The 27,326-nt window shown below is 46.7% G+C and overlaps 1 protein-coding gene across 7 annotated transcripts in view; it reads right to left on the bottom strand.

Moving 5' to 3' along the window:
• ltbp1 (latent transforming growth factor beta binding protein 1) overlaps positions 1-27,326 on the bottom strand; it is a 73,621-nt gene that overhangs the window by 41,971 nt on the left and 4,324 nt on the right. For 6 of the 7 annotated variants that reach the window (XM_060073461.1, XM_060073464.1, XM_060073462.1 and 3 more), the window contains exons 3-5: positions 22,760-23,081; positions 6,357-6,508; positions 431-598 (exon numbers count right to left, since the gene is read on the bottom strand). In XM_060073461.1, the coding sequence (XP_059929444.1) occupies positions 431-598; positions 6,357-6,508; positions 22,760-23,081 (642 nt within the window). Of the gene's footprint in view, positions 1-430; positions 599-6,356; positions 6,509-22,759; positions 23,082-27,326 lie in introns of those variants that run through there. The other variant, XM_060073468.1, reaches the window with a different exon arrangement.

Below are 27,326 nucleotides of genomic sequence, written 5' to 3'. Positions count from 1 at the left end.
ACCCAGAAGGGAAGTTCACTGGATTCGCTGCTGTGAGGACAGTACACTTTGATTTGATTTCCAGAGATAGACAGAAGAGATTCTTATTCCAAGCAAGTGTAAGTAACAAAACACAAGATTATAGTTTGTCTAAAGAAAACTGATAATTTGGCACAAAAATGCTTACAAAGGGAACTCCACTTCTGAATGCACAATGACGAATTTGGAGTTAAAGAACTTTGGAGGCAAACGTCAATTTACAGATACCTCAGCGTATCCCTTTAACGACCTTGCTGTACCTGAATCAATTTAATATCGGTTGCTGTGGATAAAGCAACTACTAAATAAACTACTAAATAAAAGGACGATATGGTATATAGTTTAGCATAGTATGTAGAAAATGGTATCCAGTGTAGTATAGTTCATAGTAAATAGTAAGCCACCTACTCACCTACTCTGAAGTTGGGTGCAGTCAGCGTGTCGGTAGCGTGTCCGTTCTCGCTGATGATGGTGGTGGTGTTCCCCATCTCGCAGTTGTTGTGACAGCGGCCGCCCATGCAGGTCACCTTGCAGATAGTGGGCGTGAACACCACCTTGATGCGCCCCGTGTGGTTGCTCACTGCAGGCCGGGTCGAGGGGTACACCAGGGCCGAGAGGGGGGGAAGGAGGCAGAGGAGGAGGTACAGATTAACCACCCGTTGATCCATTGGTGTCAATCGGCAGGATTTTGACACTTTTGCCGTTTTTGTTTCAAATGGTGTGCAGCCCCACCAGCCCTGAGCTTATGTGTGACGACTGAACCCTTCTCGTCTAGCTCTGAGCGAGCGTCTCCTCTGTGTCTCGGTGGCTTCTAAATCTGGAGGGGAATCGCGAAGGGAAAAAGGGCTGCCACACAAGAAAGAGAGAGAAAGAAGGAGTTCAGCAAACACAACTCTGGGATGAGCTCCAGGTATCCCTCCAGAGTGCAGCGCCCCACAGAAGTGGCTGAGTGGCGTATCGTGGTGCCCTGGTTCATACCAAAAGATTCTCTTCTTGTTTTCGTTCCTTAACTCCCCCCCCCCCCCCCCCCTTTTTTTTTTTTTACTCCCACGCCCTTTCTCTGGGTAACTTCTTCCAACAAACGCTCCCAAAGTTTTCGGCACCTCAGACAGCGAGGGGGAGAAAAAAAACAGAAAGATCCCAAACGTATTTTCCTTGTGCCCACACAAACCTTCACGGCTCCGACTCCGACTCCACGCTTTGAGGGTGAAGTCACACGTCGGGGAGAAAAGCAGCCGTGACTAGCTCCCACTACCTCACCGCCACAGCGACCGAGCCAAGGAAACAGGACTTTCTTACACGGTTGCTTATGCTACTGTCCTGTTTATAACACACAGGTTATTCACCCAAAGCACCCCACCCAGACTTGGCCGCCCCCCCCCTCCCGCTATCTGACTCATCACTCTGCCCCATCTGTCAGGGCCCTCCTTCATATTTCAGCAGGCACACACAGCGCCGGGTCTGAGCCCATATCAAAGAGCGGCCGTCGGGCCCGTCACCACGGCCTAAACCCTGAGGGTTTGGAGTCTAAGCGGCGGGCTTGGGAGGGTGAGCGCCCCGGGAGCGTTGCCAGCAGCTAGTAGCTGTGTTTATCAAAGCAGTAGAAAACCACGGCGCTACCAGCTCGCATATGACTAAATATTTACCTCCAAGGCTCAGGGAAAGATGGCGATTAGGCCGCGCGGGATAAATACGATGGGGGCCGTTAAAAGACAAAATGTCAACACCCCGTGTGTTTTTGTTGTTGCTACACCAGGGACATGGGATAAAGATATCCACAAGGTTTCATAAACACGCTTGGACATGGTGTTAGCTGGCTGTAATAATTCTATATATAAATGTATATATTTATGTCATGGGTCTTCCGGGGGGATTACCTCCACCGCTGGCTGCCGTGGGACCTCCTCGGGACCTTGGACTGGGAGTGTGGTTGAAAGGTGAAGATAGGGGACTTTAGCGTCTTCCATTTTAGAAGAAAAATATATATTTCTTGTATTTGGTCAATAATATATATATATATATGTCCATTGTCAACAGACAAATATAAGATTGACCAAATTCAACATATGTATTTATCTTACATGATAAATTTGACTTAAAATTTAACTAAATCACCAAATGGTACAAAGTAAGACATTAACTCAGTGCAGTAGAATTCAACTAGAAGCCCGCACAGACAAAAGGGATTGTTTTGAACCGATTTTAAATATACACGATGTCAGCTACCTGTGTTTCTGCTGTGCGTATGCACGGTACATCGCCGAGAGGTAGATTGTAGGAGACACTACCCTGACATTACGCTGACTCTGCTTTGTAGAACAGAACCAGGAGACAGATAAAAACATCAGTGGGCGCCGTACATATCGTGTTCCCTGAGGCTGCTCTACGCCAGCCCAGAGTCTGCTGAACAGGAGAGGGAACAGGTCTGAGCTGTGATAAAGATCGCCTGCTCCTCCTTTACCCAGCCGCCACGGAACAGCTGTACTCCTGTGTGCTTCGGATCCTTCACTTCTACTGCTGAATTACTACTAGTTCCACTATGGGCTTTGCACGTTTTGTACTGTCACTGTATTGTAAACACAGGTACAACAATGTACATTTGGTGACTTTGGGTGTGTCCTGTCTGTTTATGCATTAAAAAATATATGCTCTTCTCCTACGGTTCTGTTCTATGTGTCTATATCGAGCTGGTGAAGACATGCTGTACCACAAGCAAAGTCCAGAGGCGGAGGGGAGGGAGAGAGGGAGAGGAGGGATGGAGGGAGGGAGAGGAGGAGAGAGGGCGTGGGGGATAGAGGGAGAAAGCAGAGAAGAGGAGAGGAGAGGAGAGAAGAGGATGAAGGGAGTAGAGAGGCATAGGAGGAATGGATTCTCCAGGCCTGGTAGAGGCTATGATTGTATGCTGTCTGGAGATAAACATGGGGCCAGAGAAACAGACACACAAACAGACAGAGAGACAGAGGTACAAACAGACAGAGAGAAAGAGGGATAGACAGTGAAAGATATGTGAATTGACACACACAGACACACACACACGTATAGACATACGTTTATACAGAGAATGCAGATTGAAGCCAAAACCGTTAAATAAGCCTGCAGGGATGTTCCCAGAGAAACACACTCTGTCTTTAAGTGTCTTCTTAAGTGACACATTGCAATTAAGAATCAATTGCAATGAAATATAACAACATAATTCCCTGGAACCTTTATCTTTTTTATAGTCTACCCTCAAATCACTTTTAGGACTCAATCTCTCTTTCATTCCCACAAATGCCTCATGAAACTTTCTCCCCTCGTTAAAACCACCACCTCCTCGTCCTCATCCCTCCAAGACTTTCACCCTCCTTTGAGTTAATTGTATCTTCTTTTGCCCTCGCCCCCCTCCTCTCCCCTCTGTAACCCACCTGGGCATCGTCCCAGTCTGCGCCTCTTGCATGGCTGGAATGAAGGGGTGCAGGTGTGTTAGGCATTTGGTAAGCGGCCAGTGACTGGAAGCCACACCCGGGGTCGCATCGCGAGACCCAGCCATCGGGACCAGACAACCTGGTGAATATTCAGTTCAATCTGTTGCCGTTTCTGCTCCGCCACATTCCAAACTCGGATTGTCTGATGAGTGGTTTATCGAGCACAAGATGTCAATCAGGAATGGGGTCGGAGACAGCGTTATCTTTCATCACACTTACAACCAAGGAAACGTGAGGGGTGGATGAGGTGTTGAACATGGTGGCGGCAGGATTTTACTGGAAGCGGGAATTTAATAAAACTCGCAGCCAATCCAATGGCTGCCTCAGGATTTCTGAGGTTAGGGGATGTGACATGAAGACTGGTGATTAAGCACCTTTAACCGGTAAAAACCAGGGGTCTACTTTAGTAACAAACACCGTCCCTCCACCCTCCATCTGTAGGCTATGCAGTGCGTTTGTCAAAGACAACCATTTCTTTCTGAAATCTATAACTGATGCCAATAAAACTGAACAGCCGTTAAGCCATATAATGCTGTAGCCGCCAAAGACAATGTGAGGTACTGTGTGCTACGCTGTCCATCAACACCGGGAGGTTTCGATGGAGCATGGCTTGTAGGCCTACACACAGGACAGCTGATTCAGCGGAGGCCTGACTTGGAGCGTCGGCCTCCCGTGTGACATCTCTGTAGCATGGAGGTGAGAGCTTTTGTCCTACGGCGTGTTTGAAGTTCATATCTTTCCAAGATCAGAAACTGAGAGGCTTTCTATAGGTTATACACTTTGCATTGGCCATTATCTCTCTCTCTCTCACCCTCTATATGTCCCTCTATATTTTATCCCGCTCTCTTGCTCTCTCTCTCTCTCTCTTTCTTTATCTCTCTCTCTACCTCCCTCTCTCTAATCTCCTTCCATCTCTTGCTCTATCCCTCTTTCTCCCCATGCCATCTCTCTACTCTCACCTCTTTATTACCTCTCTTTTCCCCTGAGTCTATCACTCATCCTCTCCCCAGATGCTCTCGCTCCTGTACTAGCGCTCTTTCTCTCTCTCTCTCTCTCTCTCTCTCTCTCTCTCCCTCTCTCTCTCTCCCCCCCTCCATCCATCCACCCTATGTTCTCTCTCCCACTCCCCTGGCCTGTATTTGCCTTTAGAAAATGAGTGCAATAATTCACTCTGGACAGCCCCGCACAGCAGGTAATGCTTAAGTCTTTAACTCATTATCGCCATAACCACATGCATCGCCACAGTGTGGTGCGTGTATGTGTGTGGGAGTGGACGTGTGTGTGTGTGTGTGTGTGAGTCTGTGAGTTGATGAAGGGAGGAGGGAGAAAGAGAAAGGACAATGGCCAGCTGTCTTATCTGCTGTCATGGCAGACAAATGGAAAACAAGCAGACAGAAGGGGTTTTAACACACGTAGCCTCGTCCCACCCGAGCAGGTCAGAGCCTGGATGGTCTGCGTCTTCGAGCCAAGGTGTCAGGTTATTTCATTCTAAATTGCCTATTATATCAACCGTTGTGCCTCAACACTATAGCGATAGATGGACTGTCAGGAGATACTCAGACACTTAACCAAAAGCTTATTATTCCATCTGTCATGTGTTGAACAGACTTCCGACGTTAACATGTTTAAGCATGTTGTTACTGCGGTGAGCCAGAAACATCCATTAATTGAATTCTGCTTTTTGGCACTGTGTAGTTTTATGTATTTTTCCAGCCATTAACCATTCATGGTGACTGCTGTAATAGTCACCACTGACAGGCTGTCAGAAAAAACCTTGGGGAATGTTCCTCATTCCTATTTTAAACAGTCTGGGTTACTTCCTGTTCCTATGGAGCGAACCAGCACAATACATCACGGCAGTGGACAAAAAAAATAAGAATACATTGAACAAAATAACAACGAGTTGCGCGTCATTCTGAACTTCCGCAACCCTAGCTCAGGACATCTTCCTGGCCAATGAAACCTGAGGTCCCTGGCCTTCATGTTGGCCTCATTTAATCCAGAGAGTCCGCAGAGAGGGAGACTGGTTCACACTCCTAGCCATCGTTCGTCTACTCTCACACGCTGATGCAGTTCCCCTCTAACCCGCGCGGTGCGTCGTCCGGACAGACGGATTAGGGGGGCCTGAGGGGTTTATGAAGCAATCTGGTTCAGGAGCGCCAGTCTGCCGTCAAAGCAGGGAACACACTACACACGTTGGATGGTCATCCTGGATCAGGAATGAAAACACCTTTCAGGAACCGATTTGGACTGTGTGGAGTGGAAGCTGCGCCAAGCACAACCACAACCACGATGACAGCGAGACAGTGTATGGTCTCAATAGCGTTGCATTCATACTGTCGATAATGTCTGCCACGGATGTTGATGTGTACACAGATCTCTGCATCAACATGTCTACTACTCTTGAAATAGAGCAGAAAACAGCAGAGAGGAACCTTTCGAAAATGAAAACCGCCCCAAAAAAATCCCCCTCCCTTCTCCGCTCCCTCCTTCCCTCAATTTTTCCGCAGTTGGAACTCCTGTGACTAACAGGAAAGATAGATTCCCCAAACCAATCAGGTGAGTGATGCCCTGATTGATCTGGAATGAGCCAAGAGCGGTCTAAAATGTAAATCATCTCATAGAGGTAGGAGTGCAGCCAACCAGAACAGAAATCCTCACAGAGCATTTCACTCCCTAATAGCAGACAAATGGCTATGGCATTTATAATAGATTATACTTGAATTATAGCTCTTAAATCTTACCCGCAGCACCTTTAATAAAGTACCATCTTATATTATTGTATCTCATTTTATACCGATATGATTCACCCCGTCTCCCATATGTTCCACATGGTCTTCCAACAGAACAGTACAGATCCAGTGGCTGACTCACCGAGGAGGCCGTTGTGGCCTGCCAACAGGGGGATGGCGTGGTCGGGCTGGGGCTGGCCGTGGCTCTGGGTGTGGGGGCTGTGCACATGGTAGTACTTGGGCTTCATCCCGTACTGCTGGTTGTGGAGCGGATGCAGGGGAATGGGCCGGATCCTGGTTGGGGAGGAGAGGAACACAAGAGAACAAGGGTTTTGTTGATGATTTCCAAATGATGATAATGCTGTTGGGTTTATTTGTAGTTTTGACATTGTATATTTTGCAGGACTTTTTAATAACACTGTGTTTACAAAGGGCTCAAAAGTGATCTAACAAAATTAGAAGCAGATAGACCTCAATTCAAGAATTCCCGCATACGATGGGAAAAAATGGCCTAAACGCTTGTCTAAACAAGTTAGCTAGAAAACAGAAAACAGTTAAAGAGCATTTAATAATGAGTGTGAACAGCAAAAATCCCTGGTTGTTCTAATTCCTTGGAGTAACAGACCAAGGCTTTACATAATGCATGTTTAACCACCAACCGATGTTCATGAGACACATGAAGATAGAATATTTTTTAAGAATATAAATGCACTTATTATTTATTACATCAGATTGAGTCATCTAATACCATCTTTGTATTTGAATGTAGCCCTTCAGGTCATGAAAATATAGAATGGAATTTTTTTAAACAAGAATAATCCCACCCCTTTATATGTATAGGGTATATAAATACGCCTTCCTGCGTGCCCACGTGTCTGAGTGTGTCTCTCCTGCATCGTGAGTCAACAGCACACTGGTGTGTGTTAGTGGAGAGCAACAATGCGTAGAGCAGGTCGCCTCTAAAACGAGTTAGCGATGAGGTCACAACTAGCGTCCATAACAAGCACCTTATACCCAGCTGTCGCTGGGCAGAGAGCTCCTCTACACGTCCTTCTGACTGAAACCTTGTTTACCGCAGAGCGCCACAATATTGAGCGCTCCATGTGAAAACCACTGCGGCCAGAAGCTGTACCCTGTACACCTGGAGCACTTCAGAGACAGCCACTGAGAAAGGGTCTTGTCACCTAGCTAGAAAGAACAGAGCACTTTTGTCCAGCACAAATACAAAGAACAACCTCTTTCTGTCTGACCGCAGAAGTTTCTCTAAACTCGTTCCAGTTGGTGTGTTTATACACTGGGCCATGCAGAACTTAAGCTTTGGTAGTTTCTCCGGTATTAATTGTAAGTCACTATGGATAAAACCGTCTAAATGAAAACATGAAGACATTCCATCTAGGTGACTTTTACTGGCCCTCTCCAAACCCAAGGTCGCCGGGCGGTGGTGTAACCTGTGCACATTGATTACTTGATGCGCAACAGGTGTGCAACCTCACCCAACCCCAGAGGCCAAGCAGACTGGCAAGGTGAGATTGCTTAAAGCAGCCATCCTCCACAATCACACGCCACAGCTACAAGCAGTGTTTTTACAATACACAACACAATATCCCGTAAGAGGTAGCCAGAGGTTGTCTATCCAGCCAAACACAACCCTTGAACAAAATATACAATCTTGTCTTATCGTAAAGTGCTTTGCAATTCTGGCATAGGAGGCAGACAACAAGGACGGTCCTTCTGGGGCCGAACAGATATTTCAAAAGGAAAGAGCCAGACAAAAGAAGGTAAGCTTTGTGGCCTGAGGAGGAGGCTCCAGACAAGAGGACGAATGCTTCTGTTTGCTGTGTTTGTGGGCTGATGGTTGTGGGGCCAGACGGAGACGTCTCCCTCCAGGGCTGGGACAGACCTCCAGCTCACCCACCAGAAAACTAACTTCACCAGCAGTCGAACACGTTCCGTGTTCCCTCCTCATTTGTAAACTCCTCACATGCACCATGAGCTCGCTGGACTTGCAAGGTCGTTATCCGACACACACACACACACACACACACACACACACACACACACACACACACACACACACACACACACACACACACACACACACACACACACACACACACACACACACACACTCATTATAAAGAGTCTTGTGTCAAACGATGTAGTCAATATGAGCAGCATGAAGAAAACGTGCAACACATATCTGAAACTGATGCACGTACAAGCAGGTCTGAGTATTTGCACATATACATATGTGTTGTGTCCACAGACCACCCTGGTACAGATGGGCTGGTCTGTGGATGTTGAGCCAGTAATATGTTTATCCTACAGGGGCCCACGTTGGCGTGGCAGCAGCCCCTTCCGATGGTAGCTGCTCCTCATTCTTTCATTTGAATCCAAGTATCTGCTAAAACAAATTGATTTTGCTTCTTGTATTCTTTGAAAAGCCAAGAAGAGAAAAGGGTTGACAAAATACACTTGGCCTCAGCAGGTTTTTCATTAGGTCCTCGATACTTGAAGCTCACAGGCGGTCGTCCAGTTCGCTGTCTCGACTGGGATGGTAATCGTATTTTTCCAGAAACTATTCAGCGTAGCATGAGCTCTATCGCATCTTGACAGTGCGATAGAGAAGACAGCTAGTTTCACTCTTGTTGACTACAGGACACCGATTTAACCTTGAGCGTAGCGGATGTTATGATATCAATTTTCCAATATTGTAACGTAATTTAATTGATTTATATTTGTTTGTGTTGTATCTTTGAATGCCCTGCAATTAAATACTTATGACACTCTCGCCAGAATTGACTTTTCCCTATATAAAACACACACACACACACACACACACACACACACACACACACACACACACACACACACACACACCTACACATACATACACAAAATTACACCATGTGTTGTCAATAAAGCCATTCACATTTATTCCGTCTTCCCAAACTGGGCCGTAGGACAGCAGTACCACTGCAGACCAACACACACTCGGCGGGTCAGAAGCCAAGCCTGCTACTCATTTTCTCGGTTCTGCTGGGCTGGCATTTCCATGCAGTTCTGCGTCATTTCGGCTTGATTACTGCGGGCGGATTCCATCCATTGGGCTTCTGGACCACCCATAACACAATAGCTCCCCGCTCTGATTCCAGCGCTACTGTACAGGGATGTTTGTAATCGCTCTGACATCTTAGGGAAGGTCACCCTTTGTTGCCCCACTCAGACAGGAAGTGGGTTATTAAAGAGCACAGAGAGAGAGAGTGAGTCCTTTCTACCCACAGCCCATGTGACTCGTAATGAAATCCGTCAAGCAGAACCAAGCTCAACTAAACATCACAGTCTCTATCTGTCGTTTTGTTAATCAGAACTGCACTCTTATGTGTTTGTATGTAATATACACAATAATGTTCAAATGAAAACCTTTACTGTACGGTTTTGTCGCAACACTGTCCGTACTCAAAACATCTAGAAACAAAGCTTGTTGGTAACAATGTTTGGAATTCTCCTTGTGGAAACACCATGAATGTTGACAGTCTTCCAGCACCTCTCGTCTTGAACAAATCGCAGACTGATGCCGTGAAGCTTCATGCACCCAATGAGGTAGTTTGCTTATTTGATCAATTGTTTGTACTCGCTGGATTCCTGCAGTTTCTGGGTTGTACCTTCATGGTTGAATGCAATTATTGTTATTATTTTTGGATGAAAGCACCTCTTTAACTAAAGTCATGTGTTTGAACAAAATAACATTGTGTCTATAACATCGCAGCTCTCAGGAAACGATGCATACAAAACGGCATATGAACGATTACATCAGATGGCTATCCCGGTGATAGCCATAGCATCCGTGCAGACTTGGTTCAGAACAGTTCCTATTTCACCTGACCCCCTGATGTATCTTCAACGATACACTCCCTTTGGTTTAGGCAGAGTTCCACCCGAGAGCAGAAAATAGCAGGATGGGGGTTTGGGCAGAGTTCTACCAGAGAGCAGAATATCCCAGGATGGGGTTTGGACAGGGTTTTAGCAGAGCGCAGAATATGGGAGGGTGGGGGTTGTGGCAAGGTTTTACCCAAGAGCAGTATATGCAGGATGGGGGATGGTCTACAGTACTGCTAGAGAGCAGAATACGGCAGGATGGGGGGTTTGGGCAGAGGTCTGACAGAGAGCAGAATATGGCAGGATGGGGGGTTTGGACAGATCTCTGACAGAGAGCAGAATACGGCATGATGGGGGAATTGGGCAGAGGTCTGACAGAGAGCAGAATATGGCAGGATGGGGGGTTTGGGCAGAGGTCTGACAGAGAGCAGAATATGGCAGGATGGGGGGTTTGGGCAGAGGTCTACAGGGAAGCAGAATACGGCAGGATTGGGATTTGGGCATCCACCAAAATCTGCAGGATATTGAGCAGAAGGGATAAAGTCCTCAGCTGGTTTCTTTCACAGCCTCAACCTGCTCCTCCTCCTCCTTCAGTCCTGGGTGATCCCAACTCGGGGAAACTCAGGACATGCAGTGGGGAATAACAAGTCATAAAATATATCCGTCAAACTCGATAAAGGCCCCGACACACAAGGTTCATTCCCCTATTGTCTGCATGGAGCTTACACCAGACTATAAACTGTACCACACTATAGAACAGACTTAAGATTGTATCAGACAGTATTTACTAGACCATACAAACTTTAAACCACTTTCCCAGAATACAGACTGCATCCATATGGACTGCACCTACCTGTAGGACTGTATTCCCAGACTGTAGACTGTATTCCCAGACTGTAGAGTATACCAGACTATACACTATATTCCCAGACTATAGACCATACCAGACTGTAGACTGTATTCCCAGACTATAGACCATACCAGACTGTAGACTGTATTCCCAGACTATAGACCATACCAGACTGTAGACTGTATTCCCAGACTATAGACCATACCAGACTGTAGACTGTATTCCCAGACTATAGACCATATCAGACTGTAGACTGTATTCCCGGACTATAGACCATACCAGACTGTAGACTGTATTCCCAGACTATAGACCATATCAGAATGTAGACTGACTACAGGCCATAGAAGACTATAGACACCAGACTATACTCTCAGACAGTGTATACTCTCAGACGTTATCTAGTCTATACTCTCAGACAGTCTATAGTCTATACTCTCAGACATTAGACTGTACAACAGACTCTAGTCTGTACTCTTAGACAGTAGACTGTAACAACAGACTCTAGTCTATACTCTTAGACAGCAGACTGTAACAACAGACTCCAGTCTATACTCTCAGACAATAGATTGTAACAACAGACTCTAGTCAATGCTCTCAGACAGTAGAATGCACTACCAGACACTATAGTCAATACTCTCAGACAGTAGAATGCACTACCAGACACTATAGTCAATACTCTCAGACAGTAGAATGCACTACCAGACACTCTAGTCAATGCTCTCAGACAGTAGAATGCACTACCAGACACTATAGTCAATACTCTCAGACATCGGACCATAAATACCAGATTGTGGGTTAAAACCCCGGCGTCCCACATCATTCCTTCTCCGGCTCAGTCCAAGTCTTCCGCCCACCATAAGGACACTCCAAATAATAACAGCAGAAACCACAGAAATAACTCCATTAAGGAGACGTTCCTAGCAGCTGCTGGTGGTAGCGGGGAACGCCAGGCGCTGGAAGCCACAGTATGTGTTAAGCTCTTCCACATGGCCCACATGCTAAAAAAAAGTAGCTGGAGAGTCTCGTGGTTCGTGTGTTTGGCTCCCAGCTTTAAGGTTCTGGGTTTGAACCCCAACGCCCGCAGTCTGCCTGTAGGCATCGCTAAGCGAGCTCCCCTAACGTCTACCTGCTCATTAATGTGGCTGAAAAACACTCCCCTGTTCAGTCGCTTTGGATAGCATCGTCTACTAAATAGTAAAAAAGTCACGTTCAGCTCTTCTAAATCTGGCTCAGCCCACAGGAACTGGCAGGAGAACCTGAACCGATGAAGAGCTCTGCTTGGGGAACCCATCCATCCGTCTGTCCATCCAATCGCCTTTTCATCAACTCAATACAAACATCTAGCTCCCACATGAATGTTTGTTATCCAGGTGTAAGCATTGATTGATTGGATGAAGCTTTGGCGGACAGAGAACACCTAGCTAACTTATTTAACACAACACTGGGAAAGGCTTTATGATGGGGCTTTTACTCTTGAATGATTTATTGAAGAGATAAGTAATTCCTTGCAAACGCGCAACTTCTCTCTGATCACTTACGAAGACCACCGACTAGGCGGTTGGGAGTTGGGAATCAACCAACGGTCGCTGAATCAACCAGTGATCCAGCAATATTAAATTACGTCTTTCAAGCACAGGTGATACAGTTGATTACCTGACCGAGGGTAGGAGAAATATAATCATCTGTTCCTTTTTTTAGGAGCCTGATGTTTGTGGCGGGAGGCAGGCCCTGTTATTTGTTTGTTTGTGCGAATAACAAAAAAACACATAAACAAAGTTTGGAGGAGAAAGAGACAAAGTTTGGAGGAGAAAGACGAAGCAACGACACATTCTCTGGGTGTTTGCCAACGTTCTCCCCTGAGTGAAGGAGTAGGCAATGTCAGATGGCTGTTTACTGGCACCTATCTGGAAATTGAATCCCCAGCAGTTCTGGGCCTATATATCAATAAACAGCAATACACTGCACAATGACCTATAATATGCGTACTGCGTCATTACCATAAGTCAGAGCATCACATTGTTTTGCCAAGCTCCGTAGTGATGCCACAGCAGGACAAAGAAAGCAAACTAACAGCTGAATGCGTGACGGCAAGGGGACACACAAGTTTATTCCACAGGTCATCCTCAGTGTGTACAGACCTAAATGGGTCTAACCCCATGTTCCTCTAGAACATAGATAACACATATAGTTTATGATAATGTATTGGTCTGAAACAGGGTTCAAACATGGTAACGCTTCCAAAAACAGAAAGCCGATACGGAGCTGAGAAGTGCAAGATATTGAAGAGAAGTGACATGCCCCGATTAAAAGTCTTGTTTGACAGTAATGCGCTCGTACATGCAGTAGATAAGCTTCGACTGTTTCGACTGTTTTCTATTTTCAATGAGGGGACTTGGACTGAGGCACGGCTAGTCGGGCAGGCAGATTCAGGCGGAGATTAAGAGGCGAGCAGAGCTGGGTTTGGCTGAAGGCCCACAAAGACGAACATCATAGGAGAAACCATCCAGACGTCCAAGTCAGGAGAAAACACATCAACCCAAAACTATATTTGAGGTTGTTATTGATTCTAAATTTGGCCAATAGAGCTGGAAAGAAATAAAAGAAGAATTCTTCGTAAGGAGTTAACAGCAGAACAGGCAGGGCCTCCCGTCCCACTCCGCCCAGCTAGCCGCTGGTGAAAACCGTTTGGTTTCCAGTCGCGTGGTTTCAGTGATGACAGAGACCATCTAGCTGCTCTATATCTATATCTAGCTGTGCTATAGCTATAAGGAGCTCCGCTACATCTATATCTAGCTGCTCTATATCTGTGTCTAGCTCAACTGGAGCTAGACATAGAATCTACTTGAATGGATTCAACAAAAGCCAGCTGTACATTTACCGAAGAGAATGATCTATTTTATAATTCTGTCCGATTTATTGGTGTACCATAGATCATCTTCTTGTTACACTTTGAGTTGTAAAGGCTGTGATAGTTTGTATATAAGTTGTCTACATTTTATTTGTGTTATCTTTATTATTTATTTTGTTATCTGTTATGGTTGCTATCCATCCATCCTTCCATCTATCAACCCATCCTTGCCAAGGTTTAACTTTCTCCAGAAGCTTAGGGGTCTAAACAGTGTTAAGTTTAAACTTTACTTATCAGGGCTGTATACTGAATGGGGGTACACCATTCGCTATTGGACAGGAACCATTCAATTGCTTTAGTTTGAGCTATCTCCAAACACACACACATCAACACCCACAGAGACACACATGCACACGCACACACACACACACACACACACACACACACACACACACACACACACACACACACACACACACACACACACACACACACACACACACACACACACACACAACAAAACAGGAACACAGGGTCAACCAGCTACTTAACTTTGAGAACAACCAATACACCTTCAATAATTTGCGGGGCCAGAGTTCAGTCTGGTCGTATTTGGTTAGTCAGGTTGACAGCAGCTCACCACTCCCAATCTCTCCCTTTTTCTATCTGTCTCTCCATCTGTCTTTCTCACCATCTCCCCTATCTCACTCTGCCCCTATTCTTTAGCTATTCTTGACCAAACGCGAGAGAGAGAGGGAGAGAGTGAAAGCAAAAGAGTTAGAAAGAGAGACAGAGGAGCAAGAGAGCAAGAGAGAAGGTTCACATTAGAACCCCAGTTCATTGCCTTCATTAGAACCCCAGTTCATCGCCTTCATTCCAACCATTTCGAATTTTTTAATTAGAGAAAAATTACAAAGCATCAATCAATTAGATTAGATATGATTAATTGACAATGAAAACAAGCTTAAATTGCCGCCCTCTGTAGTGGCAGCAAATACCAACGCAAACTAATCATTGCTGCCTCTAAATTAATCCAATTTACAAATAAATTAGACTTTAATTATTTAATCAGATTAAATTAATTTGTTAGTTGGCTTTGCAAAAGCTTGTCTGCTTCGAGGCTGAAATGTTCTGGAACAGAACCAGAGAGAGGATGAGGAGATGAAGACTTGAGTAATGAAGGGTCTACGTCGCCAAGCGGCTTCAAAAGCTAACGGTAATTCCCAGGGAGGGGTTGCGGAAAAGGTTGAATCCCATCTGAAATAGCAAAATCCAGGACCCATCCCATCCAGATCCAATAGGACAAATATTTACACACGAGCCAGAGACAAAGAATCACAAGCTTCAAACATCAGACCTTTGACCTCCAGCAGATTACTCCAGGGTCTTCATAGAGCCCCTACGACCCACCGATCCAGCGGATTCTACTCAACGGTCGGACCCTCCTCAGACCCCCGATCCAGCTGATTCTACTCAACGGTCGGACCCTCCTCAGACCCCCGATCCAGCTGATTCTGCTCAACGGTCGGACCCTCCTCAGACCACCGATCCAGCTGATTCTACTCAACGGTCGGACCCTCCTCAGACCCCCGATCCAGCTGATTCTACTCAACGGTCGGACCCTCCTCAGACCCCCGATCCAGCTGATTCTACTCAACGGTCGGACCCCCTCCTCAGACCCCCGATCCAGCTGATTCTACTCAACGGTCGGACCCTCCTCAGTACCCCGATCCAGCTGATTCTACTCAACGGTCGGACCCTCCTCAGTACCCCGATCCAGCTGATTCTACTCAACGGTCGGACCCTCCTCAGACCCCCGATCCAGCTGATTCTACTCAACGGTCGGACCCTCCTCAGTACCCCGATCCAGCTGATTCTACTCAACGGTCGGACCCTCCTCAGACCCCCGATCCAGCTGATTCTACTCAACGGACGGACCCTCCTCAGACCCCCGATCCAGCTGATTCTACTCAACGGTCGGACCCTCCTCAGACCCCCGATCCAGCTGATTCTACTCAACGGTCGGACCCTCCTCAGACCCCCGATCCAGCTGATTCTACTCAACGGTCGGACCCTCCTCAGACCACCGATCCAGCTGATTCTACTCAACGGTCGGACCCTCCTCAGACCCCCGATCCAGCTGATTCTACTCAACGGTCGGACCCTCCTCAGTACCCCGATCCAGCTGATTCTACTCAACGGTCGGACCCTCCTCAGACCACCGATCCAGCTGATTCTACTCAACGGTCGGACCCTCCTCAGACCCCCGATCCAGCTGATTCTACTCAACGGTCGGACCCTCCTCAGACCACCGATCCAGCTGATTCTACTCAACGGTCGGACCCTCCTCAGTACCCCGATCCAGCTGATTCTACTCAACGGTCGGACCCGTTGGGATGCAGGTTCCACAGAATCCAGACTTTTGGCTCCCAATCCGGGGGAACATTAACTTTGTCCACCTGGAGCTCCTGCTCCAGTTTTCTTTTGTGACTACGTGTTGAAGGGAAGTTTGATTCTTTTCAACTAGACTCTAACGTCCTTGCAGAAATCGACTAATTTCTAGTTTATTTCTGATTTGTTTTGGCTACTCTGTACTCTGTCCAGTTTTTTTAAACTAGTTACAGCAGTTTAACTTTTTAATTCAATATTGATTGTCTCCTTTCAGTTTCTCCCAGCTTCACTTGTAAGTCACTTGGATAAAGCAATGCTGAATCACTACATGTTAATATGCTAAAGGCTCCTATAGCGGTCATATTGAATGCAATTTGCAGTTGACAAAAAACAAATAAAAGTAAAGGACTAAGATACAGATAGATCCCATAGACTAGATTGGAAGGAATAGTTGCCTTGGGACCGGCTCATATCCTGTGCAACAAGGCCTGGTATTAATAAATAGCCTGCGATCGTCTTGTAAATAGCCCTGCTGCAACATGCCGTCTTAAATAGCCATTCTGTTGGTGCTATACAAGTCTGCGCAGGTCTCTGTCGGGTCCTCAGCTTACCATACATCTGCCTCCGGGATGGAACACATGTGTTTGTGTGTGTGTGCCACGTGTGTCTGCGTTGTATGTGTCTGCGTTGTGTGTCTCACACTTTCACCCGCACCTTGCAGTCATTGTTTATGTGATATATTAAATAGGTTCTTATTAAGTGTGTGAGGATTAGGTTTCGTAAAAGTGTGTGTGTGTGTGTGTGTGTGTGTGTGTGTGTGTGTGTGTGTGTGTGTGTGTGTGTGTGTGTGTGTGTGTGTGTGTGTGTGTGTGTGTGTGTGTGTGTGTGTGTGTGTGTGTGTGTGAGTGTTCCAAAGTCACAGAAAGCACCAGCTGGAGACTACCTCTACACACTGAGACTATGTAGTCTCTCTCTCCATACACTCCCTCTCTCCCTTCATCTTTACCTCTTTCTCCCTCTTTCCCTCTCTCCCTCTTTATCTCCCCCCTCCTCTAATTCTCTCTCCCTTCATCTTAAAACAAAGTGGAAAGCACATATTTGTAGGCCTACAGTGTAAATTGTTAGGTTTTTGGTAGACATGAATGACTCATGAAGGTTTTGGTGTGAAGAAGAAACGCGTGTGGAGGCTAGTCGGTCGAGTTCAGCCCAAACCATCAGAAGACCAGAGCACATCCTATCTACAGTCACCTTCCTAAGAATTGAGCACATTTTAATCCTACTGTTTCCGATAAAAAAAATATTTTGTGGATGACTGAACAATACGTCACTGTTATGGAAAAGGGCTAATACTTGAGTTGAAGTGCTACAAACTGTTCCTAAGGAGCATAAAAGGGTCTACAGCTGCTTTTATTTATGGAGCTGGATGAAACACAGGCCCGATAAATCAAAGTGGCAGCTGAATAATAATTGTATCGGGGGGGAAGGAGATTTATCAATATATATAAGCAACCGGGTTATGCATTATAATTCACTCCTCTCTTCATTGTGATGGCAAAGGCCACAGTCTGGGTTGAGTTCACCTTTTACAAATTTACGGCAAATATATAACTTCCTGTTCAGTTGAGCAAGTTTAAAGCATTTTGTTCTGTGATAGATGATAGCCTACCCACCGTCTGCCTACACGTCTGTCTGCTCTCCATCTGTGTCTCCACTTCTACCTTCATGTCTGCCATGTCTGTCTGTCTTTGTTGACACAAACAGTCTTGTATGAAGACATCCGTCTGAATGTCTTGATACAGAAATTGAATCATCCATCATCCATTATTTATTGCAATAAAAAAATAAAACACCAAAGTCTAAGACTATTGCAAGACAGAGGATGTGGGTACGTATCTAAAACCGTGTGTGTATGTATATGTGGGTGTGCACGTGCATGTGTGTGTTTGTGTGTGTGTGTGTATGTGTGTGCGTGCGTGTGTGTGTGTGTGGGTGTGTGTGTGTGTGCTTGCGTGTGTGTGCGTGTGTGCGTGTGTGCATGTGTGTGTGTGTGTGTGCATGTGTGTGTGTGTGTGTGTGTGTGTGTGTGTGTGTGTGCGTGTGTGCATGTGTGTGTGTGCGTGTGTGCGCGCGCGCGCGAGTGCATGCATGCCTGCGTTCCAATAGGGAAGAGGAATGCAGCTCGTGTGCACCAGAGGATTCTCCAGTGACGGACATGATTTCTCTCAGGTGTCAATGAGTCCAAGTGTTTATAATAATGCTCTGCTGCCAGTAGGCCGACAACATAGAGGAGGGAGACAGAGGGAGGGAAAGAGGCAGAGGTGGGAGAGAGAGAGGGACAGAGTGAGGTGGAGTGGGAGTAGAGGGGTGGGGGGGGGAGAGAGAGCGATTGAGGGAAATGGGATAGGGAGGGAGAGGGAGTGAGAGAGGAGGGGGAGAGAGAGATGGAGAAGGGGGAGACAAGCAAGGGAGAGAGGGAGGGAGATACTATAAACATTGGATCTTATTCCAGTCTCAACAAAATATCTGGCATGACGGAGTTTGCTGGCAATGGCTGCGCAATTACTTTCTCTTTTTTCTTGGTTGAAAGAGGAGGAAAGAGAGAATGCAGCAAGGAGAGGATGCTGAGCCAGGGCCAAGGAATGGTTACCAGACACCACTGGGCTTGGCTATTAGTAAGGAGATCCAGCTCTCTCTCCGTTTAAACAACAGATTGGTAACTCCTAGCCTTCTGCAGTCTGTTCAGTATCAGAGTTCTTCGAACACAGACACACTCGCTCACCGTACGGCTCTCACCATCTCACCCTCTCTCCAGCTCGCTCCCACAGTAGCTCTCACTCTCCATCTGACTCTCTAGCTCTCTCTCTCTGTCAAACTCTCTCCCTCTCTCTAGCTTGCTCATCACCTCTGTGTCTCACTCTCTTGCTCGCTGGCTAAATTTCTCCCTCATGCCTCACTCTCTCACTTCCTCACTATCTCTGTGGCTCGCTCACTCTCTACGTCACTCCCTAGATCGCTCACTCTCTCTAGATTGCTTGTTCACTCTTAAGCTCACTCTCTAGCTCGCTCACTCACTCTCCAGCTCGTCCGACCGCTCCCGGCACCACAAAGCTCCATCTCTTTCCAACTCCTCCTTCCTTCTTCCCTCCAGAACCGTCCCACTTCTCCGTCTAGCGGAAGGCTGAACCCCCTGACCCTCAGCTGGGCCCGACCGCATGGCACCCCCAGCCCTGGAGCAGACACCCTAACCAGGGAGCCAAGGGGAAGACAGTCTGGCTGGGGCTGGGGAACTCTGCTACTGACGTAGGCTTCATGTTGTGGGACTAGAGCACCGGTTCCAGGTCCAGACCTTATTTGGCCGGTTTCCCCGTTCTTAAGGTCGGGAGATTCTTGCAACCATCTTACATTGTTGTCTCACATCGGCTTCCACACAGCCTTTTAATCCAATCAACATCTACCCGTCACATCATTGTCCCAGTGGATTTATGCGCGTCGGTCCAGACTTAGGGATTAGCTGGCTCATGGCTATAAATCATGAGGAGCTCGGTTCAGGTATACAGGACCCTTAAGGAACCTTTAGAGAAAATGCTGTCGTGTAAATGTCATACAAAAAGGGTCATCAATCTTTAGTTCATGAGTCAGCAATCTCCTGTGTCCTCATCTACGTATCAGCTAACCCCAAGAGGGGATCGAACCCACGGCTGGGGAACACTGGGACTAGAGGCAGGGTTAAATCTAGGGGTGGTGGTGTAGGTTATTGTCATGTGGTGTTAAGGGGGGGTGGGCTGTGTCATGTTTTCTTGGTCCAGGGCGCCCGCAAGGACCATACGAGGCGCCCGCAGGCCTGTTCTAAAAACAGCACTACTCATTCTTGAACAACTCTTTCCCACCTTTTTTAAGTCATTGTTGACAATATTGTTGGAAATCATTAAAATCACTTAATTCATTAACATGTCTTTACATAGATGAGTATCATTAATCCTTAATAATAATTTATAACTAAAGGCAAACTGAGTAAATTTGTTATCTCAGAAGAGTGTATCAAACTGGTTGCCCCTCGTATGACTCAGTACCCATGAAGTAGCTCTCAGGTTCCAAAAGGTTGGTGACCCCTGATGTAGAGAGAAGAAAGGGTCCGGACCAGTGTTGGACATTCAGTACAAACCTACACTCCCTCGCTCTCAATGACAAACTTCTACCTGTGTGATGGCGTTTGGTACGGTGTCTGTGTTGACCCCTCCTCTCTGTACACCCGTAACATGGAGCTCCTCTACAAACAGCCACCACACAACAACATCCCAAGCAGGAAGCTGGGGTTAACGATAGGCCCTTGAAGACACATGACCTCCACAAGAAGTCGCTACTCCCCCTCCCCCTGAAAACCTGGGGGAACCAAAAACAGCCCAACTCACACTCCCACCTCCCACCTCCCACCCCTTATGGTTCTCATCATGGGGATTAAGGTCAGACTGGCAGCCCGACAACCGCTGCTCTCGATCGTGACGCAAACGGTGGATACAGCGAGAGATCGACCGAATAAGAAAAACACCAAGGCCAGCCATCGAGCGGTACTGCACATTTTCTTTAGAGCCTCAGCGGCTTTTGAGTGTGGTGCGAGCGTCAACAGACGGCCTCGCGTCTCCACCGCCGCCGCCGCCGTCGCCACCCCTAACACCGCGGGGGAGACAGACAGACGGGCTCGGCGTTGACTCAGCCAGCGGGCCGGGGAACAAAGGAGCCTATAGAAGCACCTGGGCTGCCAGCCTCTGCTTAAGATCTGTTCCCTTTGCCTCGTTTTCTCCCCCCCTATATATGAGTGGCGAGAGAAGCAAAAAAAACACACACTAACACACAAGCCACGCAATTACTCCTGAGCGGGGCAGAACAGAGACGCTTGTCTTGAACGGGCTACAAACAGTGGTAGATTGTAAAGCCAGGGTAATATTGACAGAATCCATCTGCACACTATTTGCATTACCCGATACCTTGACATTAATGATGTGGCAATATTGTAGGGTTTTGGTTTTTACCACCAGCTAACTGTAACTTATGTAAGCAGGATTGAGTATCGAGAGGTAGAAGTCTACTGCGCAGGACTGTTACCACGGAAACCAGCCGGATGGATTGAACTCCGGGGTTGGGTTCATGACGAACCCTGGAGAATGAGGAGGTCTGAACATTTGACCACCCGAACAACAAGCCAAGAGGACCCAAGAGGGAATGGAACCCAGACCGTGTTCATGCCATGCTTTAGTTGAGCGGACAGGACTTTTATGAAGCCAGATGATCAATAATACTCGAAATAATATACAAAGGACTCATGTGACCCAAAGAGACCATTTAGTCTCCTTTTCTCACGGGTAAAACAGTGGACAGGTAAAAACATATACAAAATGCAGATATACAGGTAAGCAGATTTAAATGAGTCGTCATTGGCACATATGTTAGGCCCATCCCGCAAAAACGTGCTCTTCCCTGTTCCTAGATTAATCTTACCTAAGCGCCAGCCCCCGACTGTCTGTGCGTTGCTTAATTGCAGCGATTAAGAGTTATTGACCCAGAGATTATCTCAGTGTTTTTCTCATGCGTTTAGTTGACGCGCTGCTGCTGCTGTTGCTAGGGGCACCAGGGGAATCGCGGCCCCCGGAGAACATAAATCCCCCTCGGAAAATTGAGAGCAGCTTTCGAAGACACTGATCTGGTAGCAATTATCTTGCCCACGACGCAAATGCAAAAGTAAGACTTCACGTTTCACGGTGGCCGCACACGCTCCGACATATTCCTTAATGTTTTAAATATCATTCATCACGCAGTGCTCGGGCTCACCTAAGCCAGCGCTCCTTGGCACGCTCGCGCAGGTCGACATTGGACCCTTCCGTTAACGCATAGCGCCTCCAAATTTGGATTTGAATCTGAGAATTAATCTGTTTTTACTCCTATTAGACCAGACAGGTCGGGAGGGGGGGGAGGAGAAGCACAGGAGTCTCCAGGATTGCACATTTTTTTGGCCGTCTCCTGCCGTGACAAGGAAAAACAAACCGAAACGGCTGACCACAGCGGGGTTTAGCTGCACTTCATAAATACACTGGGAGATGTTCTCCTATCCTCTTGATGGATGGACGCTGATAATGAGGGAGGACTGCAAAGAAACATCTCTCCAAACACCAATTGAGAAACGTTTTTTTTGCTCCATAGGGGGAAGGTAACAACTTTAAAATTGTTTCTTAATCCTTTTTGCTCGTGTAAATCTGCTATTCGAGACGAGTTAGTCTCGCTGGTCCATTCACCATTCTGCCAAATGCTGACTCACCAAACACGCTGGCTCCATGATTATCAACAGATGAGTCTTCAGACCAGTCTGGAGCTAATGCTCGCCAAGACGTTATTGTGACACAGCGCTAGTTAATACCTCAGAAGAACGCGACGCAAAAACGGAAAAGGAGGGGATTATATTCTACAAGTGTGATTTTTCGAATTCTCCAAAGCATTGACAGGTGACAACAATGCCGAACAAAGCCCAGGGCTGGCCCTGGAGGTGGTCAAGTTTCCATATTAGGTTAGCCAGAGAGGGGACACTTACTGTTGCTGCATGTACTGCGGTCGCACCATTTGGGTCAACCTCATCTGGGCCACGTTGCTAAGCGGCGGGGGGGCGTGGCCATAGGCTTGCGGGGACGCCTGCTGGGGTATGGGCCGCTGAGGCACCACGTTGTGTCCACCGGTGTGTCCGCCCGTGTGTCCGTTGGTATGTCCACCATTGTGTCCATTCCCAGGCTGGCCAGGGAAGGTGGAGGTGGATGGGGTCTTCTGTTCACAGGCCTTACCCTTGGATCCTGGCTTGCAGATACAAAGCTGGGGCCTCAGGCACATTCCTCCATTCTGGCACTGTGGGATGCAGTTGGCTGAGGCAGAGAGAGAGAGAGAGAGAGAGAGAGAGAGAGAGAGAGAGAGAGAGAGAGAGAGAGAGAGAGAGAGAGAGAGAGAGAGAGAGAGAGAGAGAGAGAGAGAGAGAGAGAGAGAGAGAGAGAGAGAGAGAGAGAGAGAGAGAGAGAGAGAGAGAGAGAGAGAGAGAGAGAGAGAGAGAGAGAATAGGGAAGCACAGAGAGAAGATAGAGAAGCACAGAGAGGGAGGGATCAGTGGTCCGAATTGATTTAATACAGGATATAGATATGGAGATAAACAGTGACAGACAGATGCATGCAGGAAGCTATGGAAACAAATGGGACATGTGTTAACAAGCTTATGAAGGCAGATGCATTGCTGCGTTATGGTGTGCACTTAGATCAAAATACCACCTTCGCCCTTCCAGTCATTAATCTAGACAGCACGTAGAGTAGGTGTGCTTGAGTTCATGAGCAATGAGTCACGAAAAAGTTTGTGGATTTAAAATGAATCCCGATCCTTTAAAATGAGAACAAATGTCAGGGCTTTATTGCCCAAATTCATCACCATAACCCAATGCCACAGCAAGAATTTTACATAACCTCTGCAGAACACAAAAAACACAAGTGATCAGGATCACAGCTGAATGATAGCAAAGAAGTGACAACTGTCTCACAACATCGCATCCCTGCTGTTTTAATTCTCTTGATGTCTTTGGACCCTTTGGTGAAATTGTTTGACATTAGCATTCAGCAGACTGATTATAATTATATTTGCTTCCATCTTTCTCATTTACAAATTGGCCAACGTTTGCACACACACGCACATGAACAAAGACAGACAGACAGGTGCTTATGATATAAACCAGGTGACAGGTGTATCCATTAATCATTCAAACTTTAAAGATGGCCTCTTACCAACACCATAGAAACCCCTGAGGGCGGGACGTGTTCGCGTCACTCCAAACCTGCCAGCTAAATTAGCCTCCCTTTCCCTTTCCCTTTCACATGATTAATGAACGCTAAGCTAAATGTCAACATGGGCTCCATGCCTTCCCGCCTAAGACATCGCAGGAATGCTTTCGTATGCGTAAGGGGGACCCGGCTACTTTGCAAAACAAATCAACTTAAAAAGAAATATCTTTATTGCTGGCATGAAATAGCCGCATGAACAAATGCAGTGATTGAGGGTCCCGCACCCCCACTGACAACACACACACCCTCACACACACACACACACACACACACACACACACACCCAGCACTAGGGTGTGACGGGCGATGACCTCAGCGATGATGATACCCCGGGCTACTTTTACCGCCACCCTCTCACCCTTTAGTTTAGCCAAAACATCATCATGCTGAAAGTTTCAGATCACCAGTGCTTTTTTATCAGAAGCCAACAGTTTTCACCATTCAACTCGGTTCAGACGTTCTCATGAGCTCAGGCGGAGTTCATACCAGGAAAACACTATGGTTAAATTGATTGTATCACTGAGACGTTGATACCAGGAAAACACTGGAGGTCTCTTTACCATCACAATGCAACAACAACCAAAAGGTAAGACAATACTAGTCTCCTGATAGTCCCATCGTCAGGATTTAAATGGATCAACCCTATAGATGACATCATCCCAACTTATTTATGACCTTTTCATTCCAACCCTTCATAGGCCTCCTCCAAAGTAAATCGAGCAGCAAGGATGACGGAGAAGAAAAAATGGCGATGAGAGAGTGGAGCAGAAAGGAGGTGAGAGAAAACAAATCAACCTCCAGACCCTCTGATCTAAATGGGAACGGGGCTTACGTGCAGGGGTCAGGGTGTGTTCGACTTGTGTTTATGCGTCTGCATGTTTGTGCGTATGTATGTTTGAGCGCGTGTTATGTGGTTGCGTTCATGTGGTGGTGTCGGTGGTGGTGGTGGTGGTGGGTGTAGGTGAGAAGCAGTCTTGGAGCCACGCGGGCGTATAATGGCTCTCTTTGTGCCGCTGCAAGGCTGGAGAAGGCTGTAGAGGAGGAACCCAACTGCACCAAGGTGGATAGACCCAGCATGAAAAGCAATGAGGACATCAGAGCAGCATAGGGGATATTACATTATATTGCAGTATACCCTAACCAACACGCCAAGTAAGGCTTTGTCTCCAGGTTGCAGTTGGTATGAACAGGCCTGCTGCGCCGGAGTCTGCAGGACACTTTGATGAAGGACTAAACCCAGAGCCCTAGATTAAGTTTGGCTTTCATCTCTAGGTAAATCACAATGGCTCGTACAATCAGCTTAAAACACTTCTGGTATTTCCCTTTGTGAGCAGAGCTAGAATTTGAAACGAGAGGAAGCATTTTTCTAAAATATCTCTCTGAGGCAGTTTTTTCACTAGGTAAAACTCGAAAATGACGACAAGATTAATGTTCAACTCAGATTTTCCGTTTTTATTTATTTCCCCCCAAAAAATTGGACAGCAGAACATCAAGCAACAGTATGTTTCCCCTATCAAGCTGTCACCTGTCAATGCTTCGGCCGAATATAAAAATGAACACTTGCAATATGCGATCCCTTTCCATACTTTTGAGGCATTAATGAGCGCCGAGTCACCATAACTCAGTGGAGACTATTAGCCAAGTCATTTTTCCCAGTGAGATATTATATAAACACATATGTTTATATATTGTATCAACCCTTACTTTCTTGTCCAAGCACCAAACGGGTTGTGAAGATCTACTCCTCGTTATGGTAAGCTGTAACCACGCCGAACATGAACTTCTAGTTTTCCTAACACACACTCTCGCTCCCCCTCCCCTACCCCTCTCAACTCCCCAAGGCCCGCGCCCTCCTTCTGAGCACCTGGCGGACTATGGTTCTAAGGTGAACCGGGAATCATGGGAACAATTCAGGGGGCATTTAGGCTAGCCAAAGTCCATTATCTCTCAAGGGTTTGTTGTGTCTATGACATCAGTTAAGACTTTGACGTCCACTTCAACCCCACTTAACGTCAGTGCAGAAACAAAAAGAAGTAAACTAAGATTTGAACGAGTTTGTCAATTTGGCAAATATCAGGTGGAACGCTAATGTTGAATTTTCCTTGCTGCATTGGATGTTATTGAATACTCTTGTGTAAGGGCTAGGGAGGGGCACACACAGACACACATGCATATACACAGAAACACACACACACACACACACACACACACACACACACACACACACACACACACACACACACACACACACACACACATACACACACACACACACACACACACACACACACACACACACACACACACACACACACAGTGGAGTCCATTGTTTTATATATCAGGGCATAATTCTGAACCGCCTGGTCCTAAAATGAGGTAAATCTAATCAGGCCGTGCAGAGATCACTCACCGTCTCGTTATATGGGAGAAAAACAATCCAGCATGCGGAGGAGGCAACGTGTGAACAGCCCAGTTACCCTTCAGTACACCCTTACTGCCTATGAAGTCTGTGGACCAGATGCCACCAACAGAATTACTTTTACTGCTTTTTATTATTGCTCTGATCGGTGATGCTCATTGTAAATGCCCAATCTGGGAAGGGTTATGAGGAGATTTGAGGATTATTCCTTCTGGGGCCATCAATCACTAACAGTATTCTAAGGCATTACTGTATTAAAGCATCCACCAAATGGGATGCATTGAAGAAGAACGTACTGGGTTCCGAAAGATGGAGTAATAATAAGATATAGTTAATAATTCATATTTCTGCATTCTGTTCCTGTTAGAGGTATTGAATCATCTTGCCCTTTTGTTCATTTTGATTCTATGTTTTCTATTCATTTCATCAAGTTAGAAGAACGTATCCCCTACCCTTATTCCAATAGGACAACCTGAATCCCCCCAGTACCTCCAGTCCTGAAGCCCACTAGAGCCAGGCCACCCAACTCAACACCACTAATCTCATCTAAGATCACTTTTTAATATTCTGTGCCATCCAAAACGATTTGATTGACTGGTAATTAATAAACTACGATGACAGCCGAAAGATATGAGTGGGTTCATCCCAGGTGCAAACCTGACACTATTTTAATAACGGTCCGACATTTGATTTCATTTTCAGTCTGGAAGAGGCCGATTAGCCGCCTGGAATGTGTCCTCATCATTGTGATTGGATCCTCTTTCATAACGGACGGACCAAGGAGCCCGGAAACACACGCACCCAGCGAGGGGGGCCAAGACAGAGACACACAGCCAGATCTCTGCCGAGCTGAGGTTCAGAGGAGGTCTCT

This window comes from Gadus macrocephalus, chromosome 15 (genome assembly GCF_031168955.1).
Source record: "Gadus macrocephalus chromosome 15, ASM3116895v1".
NCBI lineage: Eukaryota > Metazoa > Chordata > Actinopteri > Gadiformes > Gadidae > Gadus > Gadus macrocephalus.
Note: the sequence above shows the minus strand (reverse complement) of the source record. Positions and strands in the feature narration are given on the sequence as shown.